Here is a 19,508-nt window from a genome sequence, read left to right as displayed (position 1 = left end):
GATCAGAACCTAGACACTACACTGTTTTTGATTCCAAGCTTAATGGGTCTTTCACTCTGTGTTCTGTTTCTTTTGTCCATTTTTCTTTTTCTACAACAGAACCAAATTAAAAAAAACAAATGACAGTGTTATAGTTTTGTAGTATGTTTTTTATATACAGTTGGGCTGTTCATCAGAACATCTACGTATGGCTTCACGTGTGACTTTTTTCCCCACATGGTGTTGGGTGACAAGGGTGAGTATTGTGAGGAAGAGATTCCACTGGAAGCTGTATCTTTTTTATGACCTAACCTTGAAAGTTTGGCAGTTAGGTAGCTTCACTTCTGCCACATTCTTTTGATTAGGAGTGAGTTATTAAGGCCAGCCTCTATTCAAGGGGAAGGAAATTAGATTCCTGCTTTTGATGTGAAGAGTGGAAAGAATTTGCAGTTTAATTTAATTTGTAAATTAATCTGGGTAGAATTGATGACTTAGCTATATTTAATGGTTTCATGCATGAACATATCTTTCCACATTCATTCAGATCTGTTCTTATGGTCTTTTAATAGATTTTTTCTTTTTTTCATTTAAAAACTTTATTATAGAAAACTTCAGTCACATACAAAATAAAAATAGAGTAGTACAATGAAATCTGTAAATACCTGTCACCTGGCTTCAAAAATGATCAGTTCAAAGCCAAGTATCACTCCTGTCCCTAATTATTTTGAAGGAAATGCCACATGAGATCTTGTGTCTGTAAACATTAAACATTTCAGTGCGTACATAATCAGTTGTGTCCAACTCTTTGCTACTCTATGAACTATAGACTTCCAGGCTCCTTTTTGTCCATGGGATTCTCCAGGCAAGAGTACTGAATTGGGTTGCCATGCCCTTCTCTAGGGATTCTTCCAGACCCTGGGATCGGGCCCGAGACTCCTGTATCTCCTGCGTTGCAGGTAGGTTTTTTACCCACTGAGCCACCTGAGAAGCCCAAACATTTCAGTGTGTGAGTGTTAATCGCTCAGATATGTCTGACTCTTTGCGACCCAGTGGACTGTAGGCTGCCAGGTTCCTCTGTCCATGGAATTCTCCAGTCGAGCACATTTGAGTGGGTTGCCATTTCCTCCTCCAGGGGATCTTCCTGACCCAGGGATCAAACCCAGGTCTTCTGCGTTGCAGGCAGATTCTTTACTGTCTGAGACACCAGGGAAGCCCCCAAAGCGTCTTTCTTGATGTGTGTGTTAGTCAGTCAGTCAGTAGGTATCAAACATTTCAGTAGGTATCTTTAGCTGATAAGAGCTTTTTTTTTTCCTTGGCTGTGCCATGCAGCTTGCAGGATCTTAGTTTTCAGGCCAGGGATTGAACCTGGACCCCGCAGTGCCCCAGAATCCTAACCACTAGGCCACCAGTGACCTCCCAAGAGTGTTTTTCTCCATAACCAGGATACCATTTCATTCTTTTTTTAAGGGTTTGTTTTTTTTTTTTGATGTGAACAATTTTTAAAGTCTCTATGTAATTTGTTACATTATTGTAATTTGTTACATTATTGTTTTGACTTTTTGACCTGGAGGCATGTGGGATCTCAGTTCCCTGACCAAGGATTGATCCCATACCCACTGTGCTGGAAGGCAAGGTCTGAACCACTGGACCACCAGGGAAACCCCCACAATACCATTTCACAATAAAAATACTGTTAGCATCCTTAAAATATCTAGTCATTGTTCAGATTTCCCTGAATCTGTTAGAACTTTATCCTCCAATATTTTATGATGAAAAGTTTTAAATATACAGCAGTGTTGAAATTTATAGTAAATGATCAATTATCATTAACATTTTACAGTATTTTTATATGCTTTGTCATGAGCCTGTCTATCCATTACGCCAACCATAATGAGTCTTATTTATAAATAGCCTTTTCAGTCAGTCAGTCGTTCAGTCGTGTCCGACTCTTTGTGACCCCATGAACCGCAGCACGCCAGGCCTCCCTGTCCATCACCAACTCCTGGAGTTTATCCAAACTCATGTCCATCGAGTCGGTGATGCCATCCAGCCATCTCATCCTCTGTCGTCCCCTTCTCCTCCTGCCCCCAATCCCTCCCAGCATCAGGGTCTTTTCCAGTGAGTCAACTCTTCGAATCAGGTGGCCAAAGTATTGGAGTTTCAGCTTCAGCATCAGTCCTTCCAATGAACACCCAGGACTGGTCTCCTTTAGGATGGACTGGTTGGATCTCCTTGCAGTCCAAGGGACTCTCAAGAGTCTTCTCCAACACCAACAGTTCAAAAGCATCAATTTTCGGTGCTCAGCTTTCTTTATAGTCCAACTCTCACATCCATACATGACTACTGGAAAAACCATAGCCTTGACTAGACGGACCTTTGTTGGCAAAGTAATGTCTCTGCTTTTTAATATGCTGTCTAGGTTGGTCATAACTTTCCTTCCAGGGAGTAAGTGTCTCTTAATTTCATGGCTGCAATCACCATCTTCAGTGATTTTGCAGCCCAGAAAAATAAAGTCAGTCACTGTTTCCACTGTTTCCCCATGTGTTTGCCATGAAGTGATGGGACCAGTTGCCATGATCTTAGTTTTCTGAATGTTGAGCTTTAAGCCAACTTTTTCACTCTCCTCTTTCACTTTCAAGAGGCTCCTTAGTTCTTCTTCACTTTCTGCCATAAGGGTGGTGTCATCTGCCTATCTGAGGTTATTGATACTTCTCCCGGCAATCTTGATTCCAGCTTGTGCTTCCTCTAGCTCAGCATTTCTCATGATGTTCTCTGCATATAAGTTAAATAAGCAGGGTGACAATATACAGCCTTGACGTACTCCTTTTCTTATTTGGAACCAGTCTGTTGTTCCATGTCCAGTTCTAACTTGCTTCCTGACCTGCATATTACATCCTACTAAAATTGTTTTGCCTAGTTCATCAGTATCTCTCTTGTTGCTGAAACCAGTGGACACTTCTCCATCTCTCTTACTTTATTTTACAAATATTTGATCATGTTTAATTACTTCATTCTTGTTGAAATGTTTTCTTCACTTATTCTTTTTTAAAATCTTGACAGCCTTTATGACTTGACCCCTGTTTTTCTTCTCAACTCTTCTAATTCCTAGATTCCTTTATCGATTTCTCTTCTGCTTATTTCTTAAATATGTCATGTTCTCTTCATTTTTCAGTTTGCAGCTTGTCTCTGGTCATGACATTCATTGCCATGACTTCAGTGATCTTCATGCTGGTAATTCCCAAACCTTTATCCTAGGCCAGTATTCTCTGCAGAGATTTAAACTACCCAAAACCTGGATGGTTATGGAACATTTCTGCTTGGTACATCTTGAAAGTGAAAGTGAAAGTCACTGAGTCATGTCCAACTCATTTCTGCTTGGTGCATCTTGAGAAACCTGAAATTCAGCATGTCCAAAAGGAACTGATTTTTTATTTCTCTCTTCTCCTTATATCTAATCAACTACTTAGTCCTCTTTTTTACTTTGTTTTTTGAGGGAATTCCCTGGGGGTCCAGTAACTAGGACTCTGAGCTCTCATTGTGGAGACCCTGGATTTGATCCCTGGTTCTCCCTGGTTGGAGAACTAAAATCCCTTAAGCTGTGCAGAGTGGCGGAGAAAAGCAAAAACACGACAGCCAGGTGTTTTTTGGTCGAGCTATTTGGCTTTCAGCATCTTAGTTCCCCGACCAGCATTCAAACCCCTGCTCCCTGTAGTGAAAGTGTGGAGTCCTAACCACTGGACCACCAGGGAATTCCCCTACTTAGTCCTCTTAATTCTTCCTCCTAGGTGTCTCAAAACAGTCAGCTTCTTTTTATCTCTAAGTCTCTACAGGCCATCCATAGATTTCCTAGATTAACTGCTTCAGCAGCTTTCTAATTAGCTTGCTTGTTTCCAGTTTAGACGATGCTCCGTATTGCTGCCAGAGTGGTTTTCTGATTATACAATCTGATGATAGTGCTTTCCTTCTTAAAACTCTTAAAAATTCTTAAAATCTTGTTAAGCTGTTCATTGTCTCCGGGGTATTACTCAGGACTCTTGATGGTAAATGAAAGGAACTCATCTCTCTCTAGGTTGGGCAGAGAGGGGAATCATTGGATGCTTATGTAAGTGCAGTACTGGAGAGTGGCTGTGCCTCAGAAATTTTGAAATACTTTTTGCATCTCCCTGATTTTCCTGCTTCTCTCTGTGGCTTGGCTTCATTCTCTTACTGTGTAGTGATTTGTGAACTGAAGAGCTGGCACCAGAGTTTGAACTCTGTGTCCTTACTCATGGTTAGAGTTGTCGAGGGGCTGGTGCTTCACAAAACCATGGTAACTGAAGAGTGTGCAGTGTGAGGACAGACTGTGTTGCGACACGGTAATGTGACCTATTGACATTAAGTCATATGCCTATGGCTTGTTTTTTTTAGGTTCATCTCAAGGCCACTTCTTCCTTGGAACTATGCACAGATCTTCCTTAGCCCACGTTGTTCTCTCAAGCTTGAGTTCCCCTCATTCCTCTACCCTGTCCTCTTCTGTCGGTTTTCTCCTAGTCATTCTTTAAGTTTTTCCAGAGACACAGTTTTCTCTGCAAAAAGCTTTTCTTCAGTTTGAGTTGCGCTTTCTGCCTTAGGGCTCTCACATCATGCGTCCTTCCTCTCTCACAGCATAGAACACACCCTCACACTGTGCTGGACTCATTTCCTTACCTGCTACACCTACGGGATAGTGTTTCCCACGCAGACAGACACAGCGCTGTTCTCACTACGTCCCCAGAACCTAGTGCTGTGTAGCACTCAGTGGGCACGCAGTGCAATTTTTGTTTTGATTTAATGCAAAATAATCAGAATTTTGATGGGGTATGAATACTACACTATCATTAGAAGATACTCTGGAAAAATGTAGTATTGGCTAGTTAAACATGACAACCTAGGTGCCAAGTTATGAAATATTGGGGATTTATACTTCTTTATACTTTAAATGAAATATACTTTTGATAGCAAACATTATAATATTCTTACAGTTAATAAGTATATTACAGAAAACATGAGGAGGAATTGCATCAGCCTGATACTGGGGATGGTTAATTAAATACTCTTTAAATCAATGAAGGCACAGATTAGTTTTATATGTGTTTTTGGTTCTAATAATTGCCTTCATTTATTTCTAAGGTATCTTCATGTTTTAATGATCTTCTGGTCGTTTGTTGCCGGAGTTGTCACATTTTACTGCTCATTGGGACCTGATTCTCTGTTACCAAATATATTCTTCATGATAAAATACAAACCTAAGGTAAAACATGTGTTCTAATCTTTAAGAGAGTCAGTATATATGATTCTATGCTGTTTGATATTATTCTTGAAAGCATGTTAAAGCAGTGATTTCTAAGAAAGCTATCTGCTGTAATTTAATAATGGAAGACATCAGAACATTTTCAGAGTGAAGTTTGCATCTGTGTACATTTTTAAAGTGTATAGTTCTAGGGGAGCTAGAAAGAGAAAATTCAAAATTCTCAGAAAATTGGGTCCACAATTTTAGTGTCCTCTAACTTCACATTAACTATGAGGACAGTAAATTAGAGGTTCCCAAAGTTGCTTGCACAGTAGAATCACCTAAGGAATCTACAAAAATACAGGTTCCTGGGCTCTACCCCCGGAATTTGATTGAATAGTTCTGGGCTAAGACCTTGTAATTAGTACTTGTTGAAAGTTTTCCAGGTGATCCTGAGGCACAGACGCAACTTGGGAACTCATTGTTCCATGGATGTCTGTTTGCTTCATAGAAACAAATAATCAGGCAGTTTGCTTAACCAAAATAATTTGTTTTGTATATCTGAACTTTGATGAAGGTGCTACTGTATTGAGTCTGTCTCTGGTAGGTAAAGTCCCACGAGTGTAGATCAGGATTGAGTGGGATATCTTGAAGTCTGCCGTGATAATTCTTCAAGTAGATGCAGTCTCTCATCTTAGGTTGGTTGATATTTCTGCTCAGAGGAAATAGAGCTGTAAGTGGTGCCCCATGTTTGGTCAGGAAGCTTACTAGTTATCGCATATGTTCTCTTTCATTGATTAAAGGTTTTGGAGAAATAGAAAATAATTTTTTCTTATACTTTTGCAGCAGAGTATCATTTTCAAATATAGATGGATTTTTTTTTTAAATAAGTGAGTGTAGCAATTGACTTTAATGTTAAGCTTGGAAATTTCACTTAGTTGTTATAAAGCATTTCATTTGCTATTTTTCTCCTGTTGGCAGTTTGGTATAGCAAGAATTATTTATTGTAAAGAATAGTTTCAGTGTTAAAGCAGACCAAAAAAAAATCATGTCCTCTGAATTTGTACACTGATTAACAAGTTTTTGAAAAGTTGATTCTCTTTAGTAAATATGATGTGTGATGTAAAGACAAATCTCCCCACTTCCCTTTTTTAGCAATTAGGACTTCAGGAATTGTTTCCTCAAGGTCGTAGCTGTGCTGTTTGTGGTAAGGTGAAATGTAAGCGACATAGGTAAGTTAAACACTTTTAATTTGTTGATCCTTTCCATTAAGTTTTGGTTTTCAGGCAATTTAACTGTATGATTTTCTTTAGGCCTTCCTTGCTACTTGAGAACTACCAGCCATGGCTAGACCTGAAAATTTCTTCTAAGGTTGATGCGTCTCTCTCAGAGGTAACTGATTTAATTAATATTGCTGTGTGTACCCAAGCAGAACATGTTAAATACTTATGGGAAGTGGAATCATGGAGCATTTTAATAAATGCCACCTAATCGATTCTTGGTTAGATAGTTGATTGTTACACAACTTGAATTGTAAGCCAAAAGTGTTTTTTGATTCCATATCTAATAAAAATGGATATTTTAGCCAAAGAAAGTAGTTTTACCTAGTTACTGTTTATCTCTTTAAGAAATAGTCATTTTTTATAATATGGCAGGAGAAATAACCAGAATGGAGCAGAGAACAGGATACATTTCACTGTTTCTGCATAATATAGGAATAGGAAGCGTGATCTCTTATCTCTGTGGCAGTCACATTTTATATGTATCTTTTTGGTAACATACCATCTTTAGTTATTTCTCTGAGAGACTTGTTTTCACCATCCATCTGAGAAAGCTGTCAAGTCCTTGAAGGCAGGGACTGGATCTCATTTGTCCCAAGCACCAAGTGCAGGGGCCAGGTGCATTGTTGGCATCTGACAGATTTGCACTGAATTAAACTCCATGCTGATGAGTGGAAGAGCAGCATCAGACATCTGAGTCTTGCCTAATTGTCACTTTTTCCACTTTGAATCCTTCCCTGGCTAAAAAATGTGCTGCATAAATGCGGAATTATTGGCATTTTCCTTTTTCCATTTCTTCTCTAAACTCTTTTTCATCCTCCAGATTCCTGGATTTAAGACTGTGCTTTCCAATATGGTAGCAACTAGCTACATGTGTCTGTTAATAAATACTTGAAATATATTAGTCCTAACTGAGATATGCTGTATATGTAAAATACGTACTGGGTTTTGAGAACTTCTTAAGGAAAAAGAAATGTAAAATATCCTATTATATATTTTACATTGATTATATGTTAAAAATGATAATATTTTGGGTATATTGGATTAAGTAAGATAGATCATAAAATTAACTTCACCTGTTTTTATTGTTTTAAAAATATAATTACTAGAAAATTTGGAATTATATATGTGGCTGACATATTTCTATTTGAGAATGCTGATTTGAGGTCTTTTGAAGACAAGACTTCTAGGGGAATAGTAATTGTAGTAGTTTGACACTTTATTTCTTTATAAAATCTGAAAGAACTTATGTAATTTTTTGAACTAGTGCCTGACACGTATTGGTGTTGAGTAAATATTAGCTCTAATATTTAAAAACCATTTTCTGAGGTCTTGCTATAGGCAGGAACTAGACTACTTCCTAGGAATAAAAAGAAATAAAATATGCTTCCTTTCTTCTGGGAGCTTTGGTCTAGGAGGGGAGGCAGGCATATAAATAGACGTGCGCAGTATAATGTAATGCGGTCAGTTATGGAAGGAACATACAAGGTATGTCATTAGGACAGAGGAGGAAGTGCATAACTGCAGAGAGGGGCAGTCAGGAAGTGTAACTAGATGTCTGCAAGCCTGATAGTGACAGGGAGAGGGTGTTCCAGGGTATGGAAAGAGTTTTTGGAAGGAAAGAGAGGCTTTGAAACTGGGTGGACAGTTCTGTAAGCTGGAGGGTGAAATGTGAAGGTGAATGTGGGCAACGAAGAGACCATGCTCTAGTAGCTAGTGTTTATCAATCACTTACTATACAGCTTCCCCTGATGGCTCAGACGGTAAAGAATCTGCCTGCAGTGCAGGAGACCCAGGTTCGATCCCTGGGTAGGGAAGATCCCCTGAAGGAGGAAATGGCAGCCTACTCCAGTATTCTTGCCTGAAGAATTTCATGGACAGAGGACCCTGGCAGGCTACAGTCCATGGAGTTGCAGAGTGACACGACTGAGCGATTAACACTTTCAATACTTACTATATAGTAGATATCGTGCTAATCACTGTACTTGTATTATTCATGTAACCTATGAAATAGGTGCTATTTTTGATGGTTTTACCAAACCTAGGGTTTAGAGCATTTTAATAATTTTCTCAAGTATCATAGCTGGCTGGTAGCAGAACTCAGTCTAAAATGCAGGACTGCTTTAGTTTATAACCAATTTTTATATGACCCTTTGGAAATCAGATCATCAAAAGACTTAAAAGGCCATGCTGAAGATGTTTAATTGATCACAGATGTCAGTGATTTTCAAATTGTGTAACGAGAGTTTTCAGATGTGACTTATAGGATGTTCAGTTCAGTTTAGTCACTCAGTCTTGTCTGACTCTTTGTGACCCCGTGGACTGCAGCATGCCAGGCTTACCTGTCCATCACCAATTCTCGGAGCTTGTTCAAACCCATGTCCATCGAGTCAGTGATGCCATCCAACCACCTCATCCTCTGTTGTCCCCTTTTTTTCCTGCCGTTAGTCTTTCCCAGCATCAGGGTCTTTTCCAATGAGTTAGTTCTTCACATCAGGCGGCCAAAGTAATTGAGTTTCAGCTTCAGCGTGAGTCCTTCCATTGAATGTTCAGGACTGGTCTCCTTTAGGATGGACTGGTTGGATCTCCTTGCAGTCCAAGGGACTCTCAAGAGTCTTCTCCAGCACCACAGTTCAGAAGCATCAGTTCTCTACAGGAGGTAGTGGGAGGGGAAAAGGGAGTAGAAGGGCACAGCTGCTGGCATGCTGCTTTCTCCTGCCTGTTCAGAGTCAGTGCAGCTCCACCTTTCTTATTTTGATGTGTGGTTTGTTATATTGATGGTTTCATGCAGGTGTGTGATGTGGTCAAATACTTATTTTAGATCACTTTGACAATTTTATGGAGGATGGAAGGGAGCTAACTTGGAAGGAGGGAGACTGATTTAGAGACTATATATAGGGGTGAGAAGATGTAGAAAAGAGCTAGGATGTAAAATCAGTAGGACTTCTGGTTGGATTTGGGGAATAATGTAAGATGAAATGTTTAATGATAAGCTTTCTAGTCTCCTCTCTGTGTCCTAACCCCTGTCTCTATGCATCTTATTTTTCCAGCTGATATCACTGATGCTTAGTTTTTGTAATAAAAAACCCAAATCTTGTTGCCTGAGTATGTAGAGAGTCCACAATCTTCATTACTGAGCCAGAGAAGGTATATAGTCAGATTAGATATGTTGTTTCATTACCTCCCTAGTGCTTTTTATTTTTATTTTTTTTAATTAGTTGGAGGCTAATTACTTCACAACATTTCATCCCCAGTGCTTTTTAAAGTTAACGCCCACTGCTGCAAGTCCTTTTAAAAATTATACTGTTCCACCCAGGTTCAAGAAATTGAAGGTTTAACACCAAGGGTTTCTTTTGTTTTGTAACTTTTTTAGATATAACTTAGAAAGTTTTCACAAAACTGAGCATATTCATATACCAGCCCTCAGATCAAGAAACAAAAACATCATTAGCACCCAGAAGTCCTGTTCATTCTCCCTTCTAGTCTCTATCCTCCCTTGAAAGATAATCACTGACACTCTAGTTCCCTGACCAGAGATTGAACTTGTGCCCCCTGCATTGGGTGCATGGAGTCTTAACCGCTGGACCACCAGAACCAGGGAAGTCCCCTAAGTCTTATATGTTTGTTTTTTCATTTTATCCTGGGAATACTGACTTAGAGAGGGCATTAGGAGTGCAAAAGACTGGCCTATTATTTTCCTTCTTTCCATAGAATTTAGAATAATTTCATAGAAGAAATAGGATTCTTTCCACCAATTTTTTTGGTTCAGTGAATCTTCAGAATCAGGAACAATTTAGATTTATTTATTTTTTTAAATTCTGGAAATATTTTAAAATGTGTGTGTCATTCTGATAGTAATTTTTCTTTTTAATGAAGTTTTATGGTTTTCAGAGTGTTTTCCCATATGTCCCTTTTTATCATCACAGCCATGTGAAGTCGACATAGACATTTTGTCATGTATGATACTAGATGTCAATATTTGGGATACTAAGCTTAGTTTTTATTATATATTTCTTAGTATTAGAGTTTATTTTCCCAGAATTAATTAACTTGATTTTTCTTAAAAAATAATTTTTATGCAGGTTCTTGAATTAGTGTTGGAAAACTTTGTTTACCCCTGGTACAGGTAAGTTCTTCCTATAAGACCTTTTTTCTGTAGTATAATGAATCCCATTAAGTGTGCTAATGATGCATTTTTAGTATAGGTTGTGATTTCTCAGTGTTGGCACTATTGATATTTTTGGCTGCATAATTCTTTGTTATGGGGACCTATACTGTGCATTATAGGGTATTTAATGCACCCCTGACTTTTTCCCAGTGAATGCTGGTGGTACTCCTTGTTCCCCTTGGTTGTGATCACCAAAAATGTCTTCAGAGATTGCCAAATTTACCTAGGAGGCACAGTGGTCTCTTAAGAACCATTAATGTAGGTAATCAATTAACAGTTTAGTGATAGCAAAGAGGGAAAAACCCTAGGCTACCTTTTGAAAGAACGGTAACTTGTATAGTTCCATATGATTCCCAACTGTAGTGATTTACTATTTTGTATGCACTTTTTACACTTGAACTAGTTGTACATTTAGAGAAAAAATTTTATTCAGGTATTTAATTAAACTGAAAGTTAATTTCAGTAGACTTCCTGGAAAATTAATGTTTTGTTCCAAAGTAGCTTTGTTTTTGGTATCTGATGCGGATGTACAAATCCCCTATGCTCAGTGGAATATGGAAAATGCTCTAGATCTGGGGGGAAAAAAGAAGTCTGATTTGACAATCAGAAATCATTTAATAAAACACTCCCTTACATAAGCATCATGTACTTAATTATATATTTGAACACACACACCTATATGACTTATAATATTTAATTATATCTTCCCTAATGTTAGAGTGATTCAGTATATTTTGAATTTCATAATTTAAAAATGCTAATAGGCGATTTCCCTGGTTTCCAGTGGCTAGGACTCAACACTTTCACTGCCGTGGGCCTGGGTTCAGTCCCTGGTCAGGGAACTGATTCCACAAGCTGAGTTATGTGGCTGCGGGAAAGAAAAATGCTGGTAGTTGAGTTGATCTATAGTGAATTAAAACAAATTTAATACTCATTTAATATGTTATTTTTGCCTGTATAGCTTATATACAACTTTTACATTGGCATCTGTCTTAAACATGGGGCATTTGTCATTTAAGTAAATTGATTGTGAGGCCTTTTATAAAATGAATCCTGTTGTGAAACTCCCCCACTGCCACCCCAACCCCACCCTGCCCCCACATTATAACTTTTCAGATGTAAAATCTGGCTGTATTTCTTAGTGTGTATCCTGTATAGCTATTGATGCTATGATATTCCCTTCCTTGGAGTTAATAGTGGGAACCATGATTGATACAAAATTATCTTCTTTATTCTCTCAAGGGACTTAACAGCATCATCTTCTAGTTCAGAAAATTATGATTATACATACCTTTCTATCTTGCCTTTGATTAGGAAAGTGTCCTAGTTCTTCTAGGGACCTCAAGGCTATAGGAAAACTCAGGAGAAGGTTGTCAAAATTTCTGTTTAAAAACATTTTGAGTTTCAATTTATTTTCTTTTTCAAATAGAACACACACTTTTTTTTTCTTACTTTTGGAATTGGTTTATATTATTAATCTATAAATATTTAATTCAAACTTTTGTGTGTAATTGTTTCTTTTCAAAATTATTGTGTTTTTTAGATATTTCTTTGATGATGTTTAGAAAATGATCTTAAAAATCTTAAACATGTGACTACATACACATGAATGTCTGCAGGGAAATCTATATAATAATTTAGTTAATAATTATGTCTTGGTACTGGGATTATGGGAGATTTTTATTTTCTTGTTTCTTCTTTTGTTCCATAATATAATGCACTGTTTGTTAAAAAATAGCATAAGTAAATAGAAAAAGAGTCAGTTCTAGACTTCTCTTGGTTTCTAGAAAGGGAAGCTGTGTATTTCTTTGAACTTCTAAATGCTTGCTTTTCTTTTCAATTGAAGGGATGTAACAGATGATGAGTCCTTTGTTGATGAGCTGAGAATTATATTACGGTTTTTTGCATCTGTCTTAATTCGAAGGATTCACAAGGTATATATTTATAATGAGAATTTGGGAATTTCTATGCTATATGTTGGAGAAGGAAATGGCAACCCAGTCCAGTATTCTTGCCTGGAGGACCCCACGGCCAGAGGAGCCTGGTGGGCTCACAGTCCATGGGGTGGCCAGAGTGTACGTGACTGGAGCCACTCAGCACACATGCTGTATGTGTTCATCTTGTTCTTTACCTTTAATTTTTTTAGATTAAGAGATGAATGGATTACTATTGATTAACTGATCAATTTTGCTTTCTTTAATGTTTGGATATCTTGGGTTTTAACGATTAGAGATAAAAAGACAACTGTAGAAAAAAAGTCATATTCTTGTTAGATGAATTTACTAACTACATGGTAATGATTATGATGCTTTAAAAAAATTTCAAGCCATATTTTGTTTAAGGTTTTACATATATATATATATGGGCTTCCCTGGTGGCTCAGAGGTTAAAGCGTCTGCCTGCAATGCAGGAGACCCGGGTTCCATTCCTGAGTCGGGGAGATCCCCTGGAGAAGGAAATGGCAACCCACTCCAGTACTCTTGCCTGGAGAATCCCATGGAGGGAGGAGCCTGGTAGCCTACGGTCCATGGGGTTGCAAAGAATCGGACACGACTGAGCGACTTCACTCACTCACTCACTCACATGTATATATACTTAACTGTGTTGACTATAGACACAAATACTTATCTACTGCCTTGTCAGTTCTATATATTGAACATACTGATAATAAATTTGTGATCTGTATCTCTGCCAGTAATAAAGATAAATTCTTGTTAAATGTTTCTATACCTATTTGAGAAATGAGCAATACAATCAACCACTGTAGCAAACATGCAAAAAATTATGAATAAGTAGTTCACAAAAGAAAAATATAAAAGTGCCAGTTAATATTTGAAAATACGTTGTCTTTTGATGAGATACCATTCTTTTGCCTATCAGGTTAGGAAAGAAAAAAGAATGATAGTGTTTAGCAGTGATGAGAAACAGGGAAAGCAAGTACACGTTCAAGTTGATATAATTTACCCTGGAAGGGGGTTTGGTAATCTTTATTGAAAGACTTAAAAGTGTCTGTACTCTCAAGTATAATTCCATTTTTTTTAGTATATTTTAAAGAAATAGAGTGGAAACATGTATATTCAAAGATTCATTGCAGTATACCTTATAATAAGGAAGACTGAAAAGGAAAACTGACGTCCAATGACGAGATTGTTGGTTGACTGAATATAGTACATGTTAACTGTGAAACCCTTTTGATAGTGTTTGTGATTACTTGCTTTCATTTAGCATAATGTTTGTGATTGTTTTCACTTTGCATGATATTTTTGAGGTCTATTCATGTCGTCCTATTGTACCTGCGTCAGTACTTATTCTTTTTTATGTCTGAATAATATTCCATTGTATGGATATGCCACATTTTGTTTATTTGTCTGTCATCGGTGGACATTTGGATTGTTTCTACCTTTTGGCTATTGTGAATAATGCCACCATAGGGTTTGTGTACAAGTCTTTTTGCGGGGAGAATGTGTATGGAATATTTGTTTTCCTTTCTCTTGATTTTACCTATAAATGTAATTACTGGGTCAGATGATTTATGTTTAAACCATTTTTTTGAGGAACTGTCAAAGACTCTTTTCCTAAGTGAGTGCACCATTTTCCATTCCCACCAGCAGTGTATGAGTCTTGATTTCTCCACATCCTTGCCATAACTAATTATTATTTCACTTTTTGATTCTAACCATGCTAATGGACATGAAGTCATATCTCATTGTGGCATTGATTTGCCTTTCCCTGTGGCTGATGGAGCTTCCCTAATAGCTCAATTGGTAAAGAATCTGCCTGCAATGCACGAGACTCCGGTTCAATTCCTAGGTTGGGAAGATCCCCTGGAGAAGAGGGATAGGCTACCCTCTCCAGTATTCTTGGGCTTCCTGTGTGGCTCAGCTGGTAAAGAATCTGCCTGCAATGCGGGAGACCTGGATTCGATCCCTGGGTTGGGAAGATCCCCTAGCGAAGGAAAAGGTTACCTACACCAGTATTTGGTCTGGAGAATTCCATGGACTGTCTAGTCCATGGGGTTGCATTGAGTCAGACATGACTGAGCGACTTTCACTTCACCTCATGGCTGATGATGTTGAGCATCTTCTTAGATGCTTATTGGCTGGCCATTTGTATATCTTTTTTTGGGGGAGAAATGTATATTAACATTTTTGGCCCATGTTTTAAACTGAGTTATTTGTCTTTTAATTACTGAGATATATGAGTTTATTATCTATTCTGGGTATATTTCCTTCATTAAATATATGATTTCCAAATATTTTGCCACTTTTTGGATTTTATGCTATATATGTTTTCTTTTCATTTTATCTGCATACTGTTCTGGGAGATAAGTGGGTCTTTAGCATACTCATTTTGTAGAAGGTTAGTAATACTCTTTGTCAGAGTGTCAGAGGTAATGGATGGGCAGAAGATTAGGCCTGGGTCATGTTATTCCTAGTACAGTGTTCTATCTTTGGTAACCTTGCCTGAATAATGTAACTTGGGGGTTTGGGGATAATGAACACAATCATTTAAGGTCCACAGTGTTTTTTTTTTAAGTCGAAGTTTAGTGACAAACTGATTGTTTTATTCATTTTGACTTTGACCTGAAGTCTCTAAAATGAAACTTGCAAGTGAAAGTTTTCATGTGTGTTCTCAGAAGACGAGATTTTACAAAATACTTGAAAACAAAGACATCTTGTTTATTTGACAAATATGGAACTAATTTATAATCACTGAGTACCAAGAGGGCAGGGGTAAATGAAGAGTAATATTATTTTGCCAAAAGGCATATTGCTAGCAGAAACAGCCCCTTTCTGAACATGTTTGGTATTCACAGCTGAAAGATACCTATAAACTGCTCTGGGTTTTACTAGTAAATCACTAATATTGGGGGCTTATGAGTCATTACACTTAATAGATTTATCAGACTGTAATGTTTTCCCTCTTCCTTAGTGAAGAATTTAAAAATAATTGAAAAGTTAACACAAAATAACACTGTTGGGATGCAATTTTCTCGTGCCTTTGATAAAGGGAGAATCTAATGTGTTGAACTTTGTGATGGAAGATAAGTCTTTTGAAGTCTAATAGACATGCTTTTGGTGATTTACTTAATTCATAGGGCTTTTTTTTTTTTTTTTAGTTATTTTATTTTCTGTCTCTTTTATGTGTATTCATGTACGCTTCTAATTCTCTTATTAACCTACCGTAGTCATTATAGTTTCCAGTCTTTAAGTTGAAAATTGCCTGTGGGGAAAAATGAAACTTAGTATTATTCCAAAATAGAATGCTGCCATATATCTTGAAACCAGGATTTGTCTTGTAATCTGAATGAAAAGTTTATTTTCAAGCAGCCTTAGTTAACACAAATTTATAACCTCAAAGGAATGATAAGCTGCTTGACATTTTTTTCTTGAATACATTTAGAACAAATACAGTAAAGAAATAAGTCAAGAATAAAGACACTAATTTCATGGGAAAAATTTAGTGTATAAAGTATGGCTGTTAAGGTATATTTTAATTATTGTGATAGTAAAACTGTCTGAAGTTATAATCAATATGGTCTAAGAATGTAAAGTGCTTTTAAATTATGTTTTCAAAAGATTCCTAATAATACAAAATTTTTTTAAAATTTATTTATTTTTAATTGAAGGATAATTGCTTTACAATATTGTGTTGGTTTCTGCCAAACATTAGCATGAATCAGCCTAGGTGTACATGTGTCCCCTCCCTCTTGATACTCCTGTCCATATCCCACCCCTCTAGATGGTTGCAGAGCCCCGCTTTGAGTTCCCTGAGTCATATAGCAAGTTCCCATTGGCTGTCTGTTTTACATATGGTAGTGTATATGTTCGGAGAAGGGAATGGCAGCCCACTCCAATATTCTTGCCTAGAGAATCCTGTGGACAGAGGAGCCTGGTGGGCTGCTGTCCATAGGGTCGCATAGAGTTGGACATGAGTGAAGCGACTTGGCATGCATGCATGCGTTGGAGAAGGAAAGGGTAACCCACTCCAGTATCCTTGCCTGGAGAATCCCAGGGACGGAAGAGCCTGGTGGGCTGCCGTCTGTGGGGTCGCACAGAGTCGGACAGGACTGAAGTGACTCAGCAGCAGCGTGTATGTTTCCGTGTTCCTCTCTCCGTCTGCCCCACCCTCTCCTTTCCTCCCCAGACTCCCTGTCCAGAAGTCTTTCTCCATGCCTGTGTCTCCACTGCTGCCCTGCAGACAGGTTCACCAGTACTGGCTTTCTAGATTCCATATATATGTGTTAATACATGGTATTTGTTTTTCTCTTTCTGACTTACTTCATTCAGTACAGCTAATTTTTAAGATCTTTGTCCCAATGTCTTAAATATAGTGTTCCTGCCACTGTAACTTAGAGATGAATTATTTTAAAAGTTTTTATTTTAATGTTGAATTTTTCTAGGTGGATATTCCATCTATTATCACCAAGAAACTATTAAAAGCAGCAATGAAGCATATAGAAGTGATTGTTAAAGCCAGTCAGAAAGGTAATACAATTTCCTGCTCCGAAGTTTGAGTGATTTTGTTTTTATATGCCAACTTTTACCCTAAATATCTGAGTACTAATAAATTAAGTGATATATTCATAAATGCTGTGAGAGTTTTTGTTTCAACTGAAATCCTTTTCAGTAATTTATTAATAATACAAGTGGTTGTGTGAACTCAAGAATCTATGAAAATTAAAGTACAGTCATTAATTGTTAGGTATATTATTGATGAACCTTGTCTTTTTTTTTTTTTTTGAGTGGATCCTTTGCCGCCTTCGTTACTTCCTCTGTGGTATCTCTCACAAGTCTTCTCTCCTTTTTCCTTAATGATTTCAACAGTTTTGACCTAGCCTATCCTGTATACTGTTACTATGTTAATTTCACAATACCACAATCCTGTTACCTCCCTACTTTAAAAAAAAAAATTAGCAACTGCTGTGGAGTCAAAGCTGTCTTATCCTTAAATCCTCTCCTGTGTAGCTAAGTTGTTTGGTCTCCTCTTGTCCCTCAGCGTGTGTTACACTTTGGCAGGGTGCCCGTTTTCAGTCCCTCACATGTGTCCTGGGCTGTGTGCTGTCACGATGTGTGCGTAATACATACTCATCAAGTGTTTGCTGACTGAACAAGTGAAGTCTTCCTTTGGGGCTTTTCCTGCTCTTAGATCAAGCTGAAGTATACTTCTTAAGCAAAATTACTTACATACTCTATATTTAGTTCTTTGTGAGACTGGTAATTACGATGTATGGTATTCCTCTTCTGGAAATTATCAGTAAGTATTAGCAGTCCAAAACCTCTCAGTAGTCTTGCAGCAAAGATACAGCTTTAACTTTGTATAACCCGGAACATCCTAGACCCATTTGAGCGTGGAACCGATTCTCCCTTCTCATAACATCAATTCATATAGTCACAGTATATTTGAGGAAATTGTGTTCTAGGTAGAGTGGAAGTTAAATTATTAGTTTATTTGTCATTTGGTATGAATCATTCCTCAGGTACGAGAACCAGTTTATATTACATGTTTAAACTCTTATGTTTTTGTCTTATATAACAATTAAGAAGCTTTACCTTCAATGTAGTTAAAAAGTAGAAAAGTTTAAATATGTATAATTTAAATGTTAAACAAAAAAAAATTAACTTTTAAAATTGTTGTCCTGTTACTGGCAAAATCACGCCAGAAGATTGTAGCCACTCCGTTAAGGCTACTTTACTGTCAGAAAAAAATATGGAAAATGTGTTTTTTAATTAGTAAATTTTAGTTTTTAGAGTAGTTTTAAGTTTATAGAAAAATTGAGCAGATATTTTAGAGATTCCCATATGTTTCCCCTCTTCCCGATTGTTAACGTCTTGCCTTGGTTGGTACATTTGTTATAGTTGATAAGCCAGTATTGATACATTATTAATAAAGTCCGTAGTTTTCATTAAGGTTTTACTCTTCTTTTACATTCTGTGGATTTTGACAGATGCTTAATGCCATGTGTTTATCATCACAGTATCACACCGAGTGTTCCACTGCCCCCAAGCCCCCTGTGTCTCACCTGTTTTATCCCTCTCTCTTTCCTCCAGGAACCGCTGACTACCACTGATCTTTTTACTCTTTCTACAGTTTTGCCTTTTCCAAGTGTCATAAATTCCATAAATGGAATCATACTGTAGCCTTTCCAGACTGCTTTCTTTCATTTAGAATTATGCATTTAAGGGATCTCCATGCCTTCTGTGGCTGGATTGCTCATTGCTTTTTCGTGCTCAATTACATTCTGTTGTCTAGATGTACTGCAGTTGCCCATTCACTTTCTCAAGGACATCTTGGTCACTTGTGTGCAAGTTTTTGTGTGGGAAAATTATTTTTAATATGGTCTTAATTTTTTTAGAGACAAACACTTTGAACTGAGGATATGAATAAACAGACTCATCTTTCTACTTTTAGTTGAATCGATCAGTTTAATAAAATCTCCAAGTTGTTTTGTTTCTGAGAGTGCTGAAATTTATCCTTGAGTCTTTGCAAGAGAAGGGTTGCTAGTTTGCTACCACTATTCATGTAAAAAATGGTCCTCAATTACAAAATCACCATAAAATGCTAGATTGGATTCATTAATGACATTGTATTAGTAATTAATGAAGTCCATAAAATTAAAAGACCTAAGTATTAGGAGGATTCCAATTTGTCCAAAGGTTCTGGTGTTCTAAATGTTATAACAGCGAATTAGACTTGTAAGAAGATTTTCAGGGTTTTGATTTTTCTTCTCTTTCATGCATGCATTTGTTTTCTAAATATTTTTGGCTACACAATTTTGTATACTCAGGAAGTAATTAAAGGTTAACTTCTTTATCCATATTCATTTTTACTG

General features: G+C 37.3%; 1 protein-coding gene across 9 annotated transcripts in view; it reads left to right on the top strand.

Moving 5' to 3' along the window:
* Window positions 1-19,508, top strand: part of SNX14 (sorting nexin 14) — a 64,560-nt gene that overhangs the window by 4,630 nt on the left and 40,422 nt on the right. For 3 of the 9 annotated variants that reach the window (XM_043439400.1, XM_043439401.1, XM_043439399.1), the window contains exons 2-7: window positions 5,128-5,248; window positions 6,383-6,459; window positions 6,541-6,619; window positions 10,590-10,633; window positions 12,522-12,609; window positions 17,079-17,163. In XM_043439400.1, coding sequence (XP_043295335.1) covers window positions 5,128-5,248; window positions 6,383-6,459; window positions 6,541-6,619; window positions 10,590-10,633; window positions 12,522-12,609; window positions 17,079-17,163 — 494 coding nt within the window. Of the gene's footprint in view, window positions 1-879; window positions 936-5,127; window positions 5,249-6,382; window positions 6,460-6,540; window positions 6,620-10,589; window positions 10,634-12,521; window positions 12,610-17,078; window positions 17,164-19,508 lie in introns of all 9 variants that reach the window. The other 6 variants (XM_043439403.1, XM_043439404.1, XM_043439402.1 and 3 more) reach the window with 3 other exon arrangements.

The sequence above is a fragment of the Cervus canadensis genome, chromosome 20, assembly GCF_019320065.1.
Source record: "Cervus canadensis isolate Bull #8, Minnesota chromosome 20, ASM1932006v1, whole genome shotgun sequence".
NCBI classification, from domain to species: Eukaryota; Metazoa; Chordata; class Mammalia; order Artiodactyla; family Cervidae; genus Cervus; species Cervus canadensis.
The sequence above is the reverse complement of the archived record's forward strand: the minus strand, read 5'-3'. Positions and strand labels throughout refer to the sequence as shown.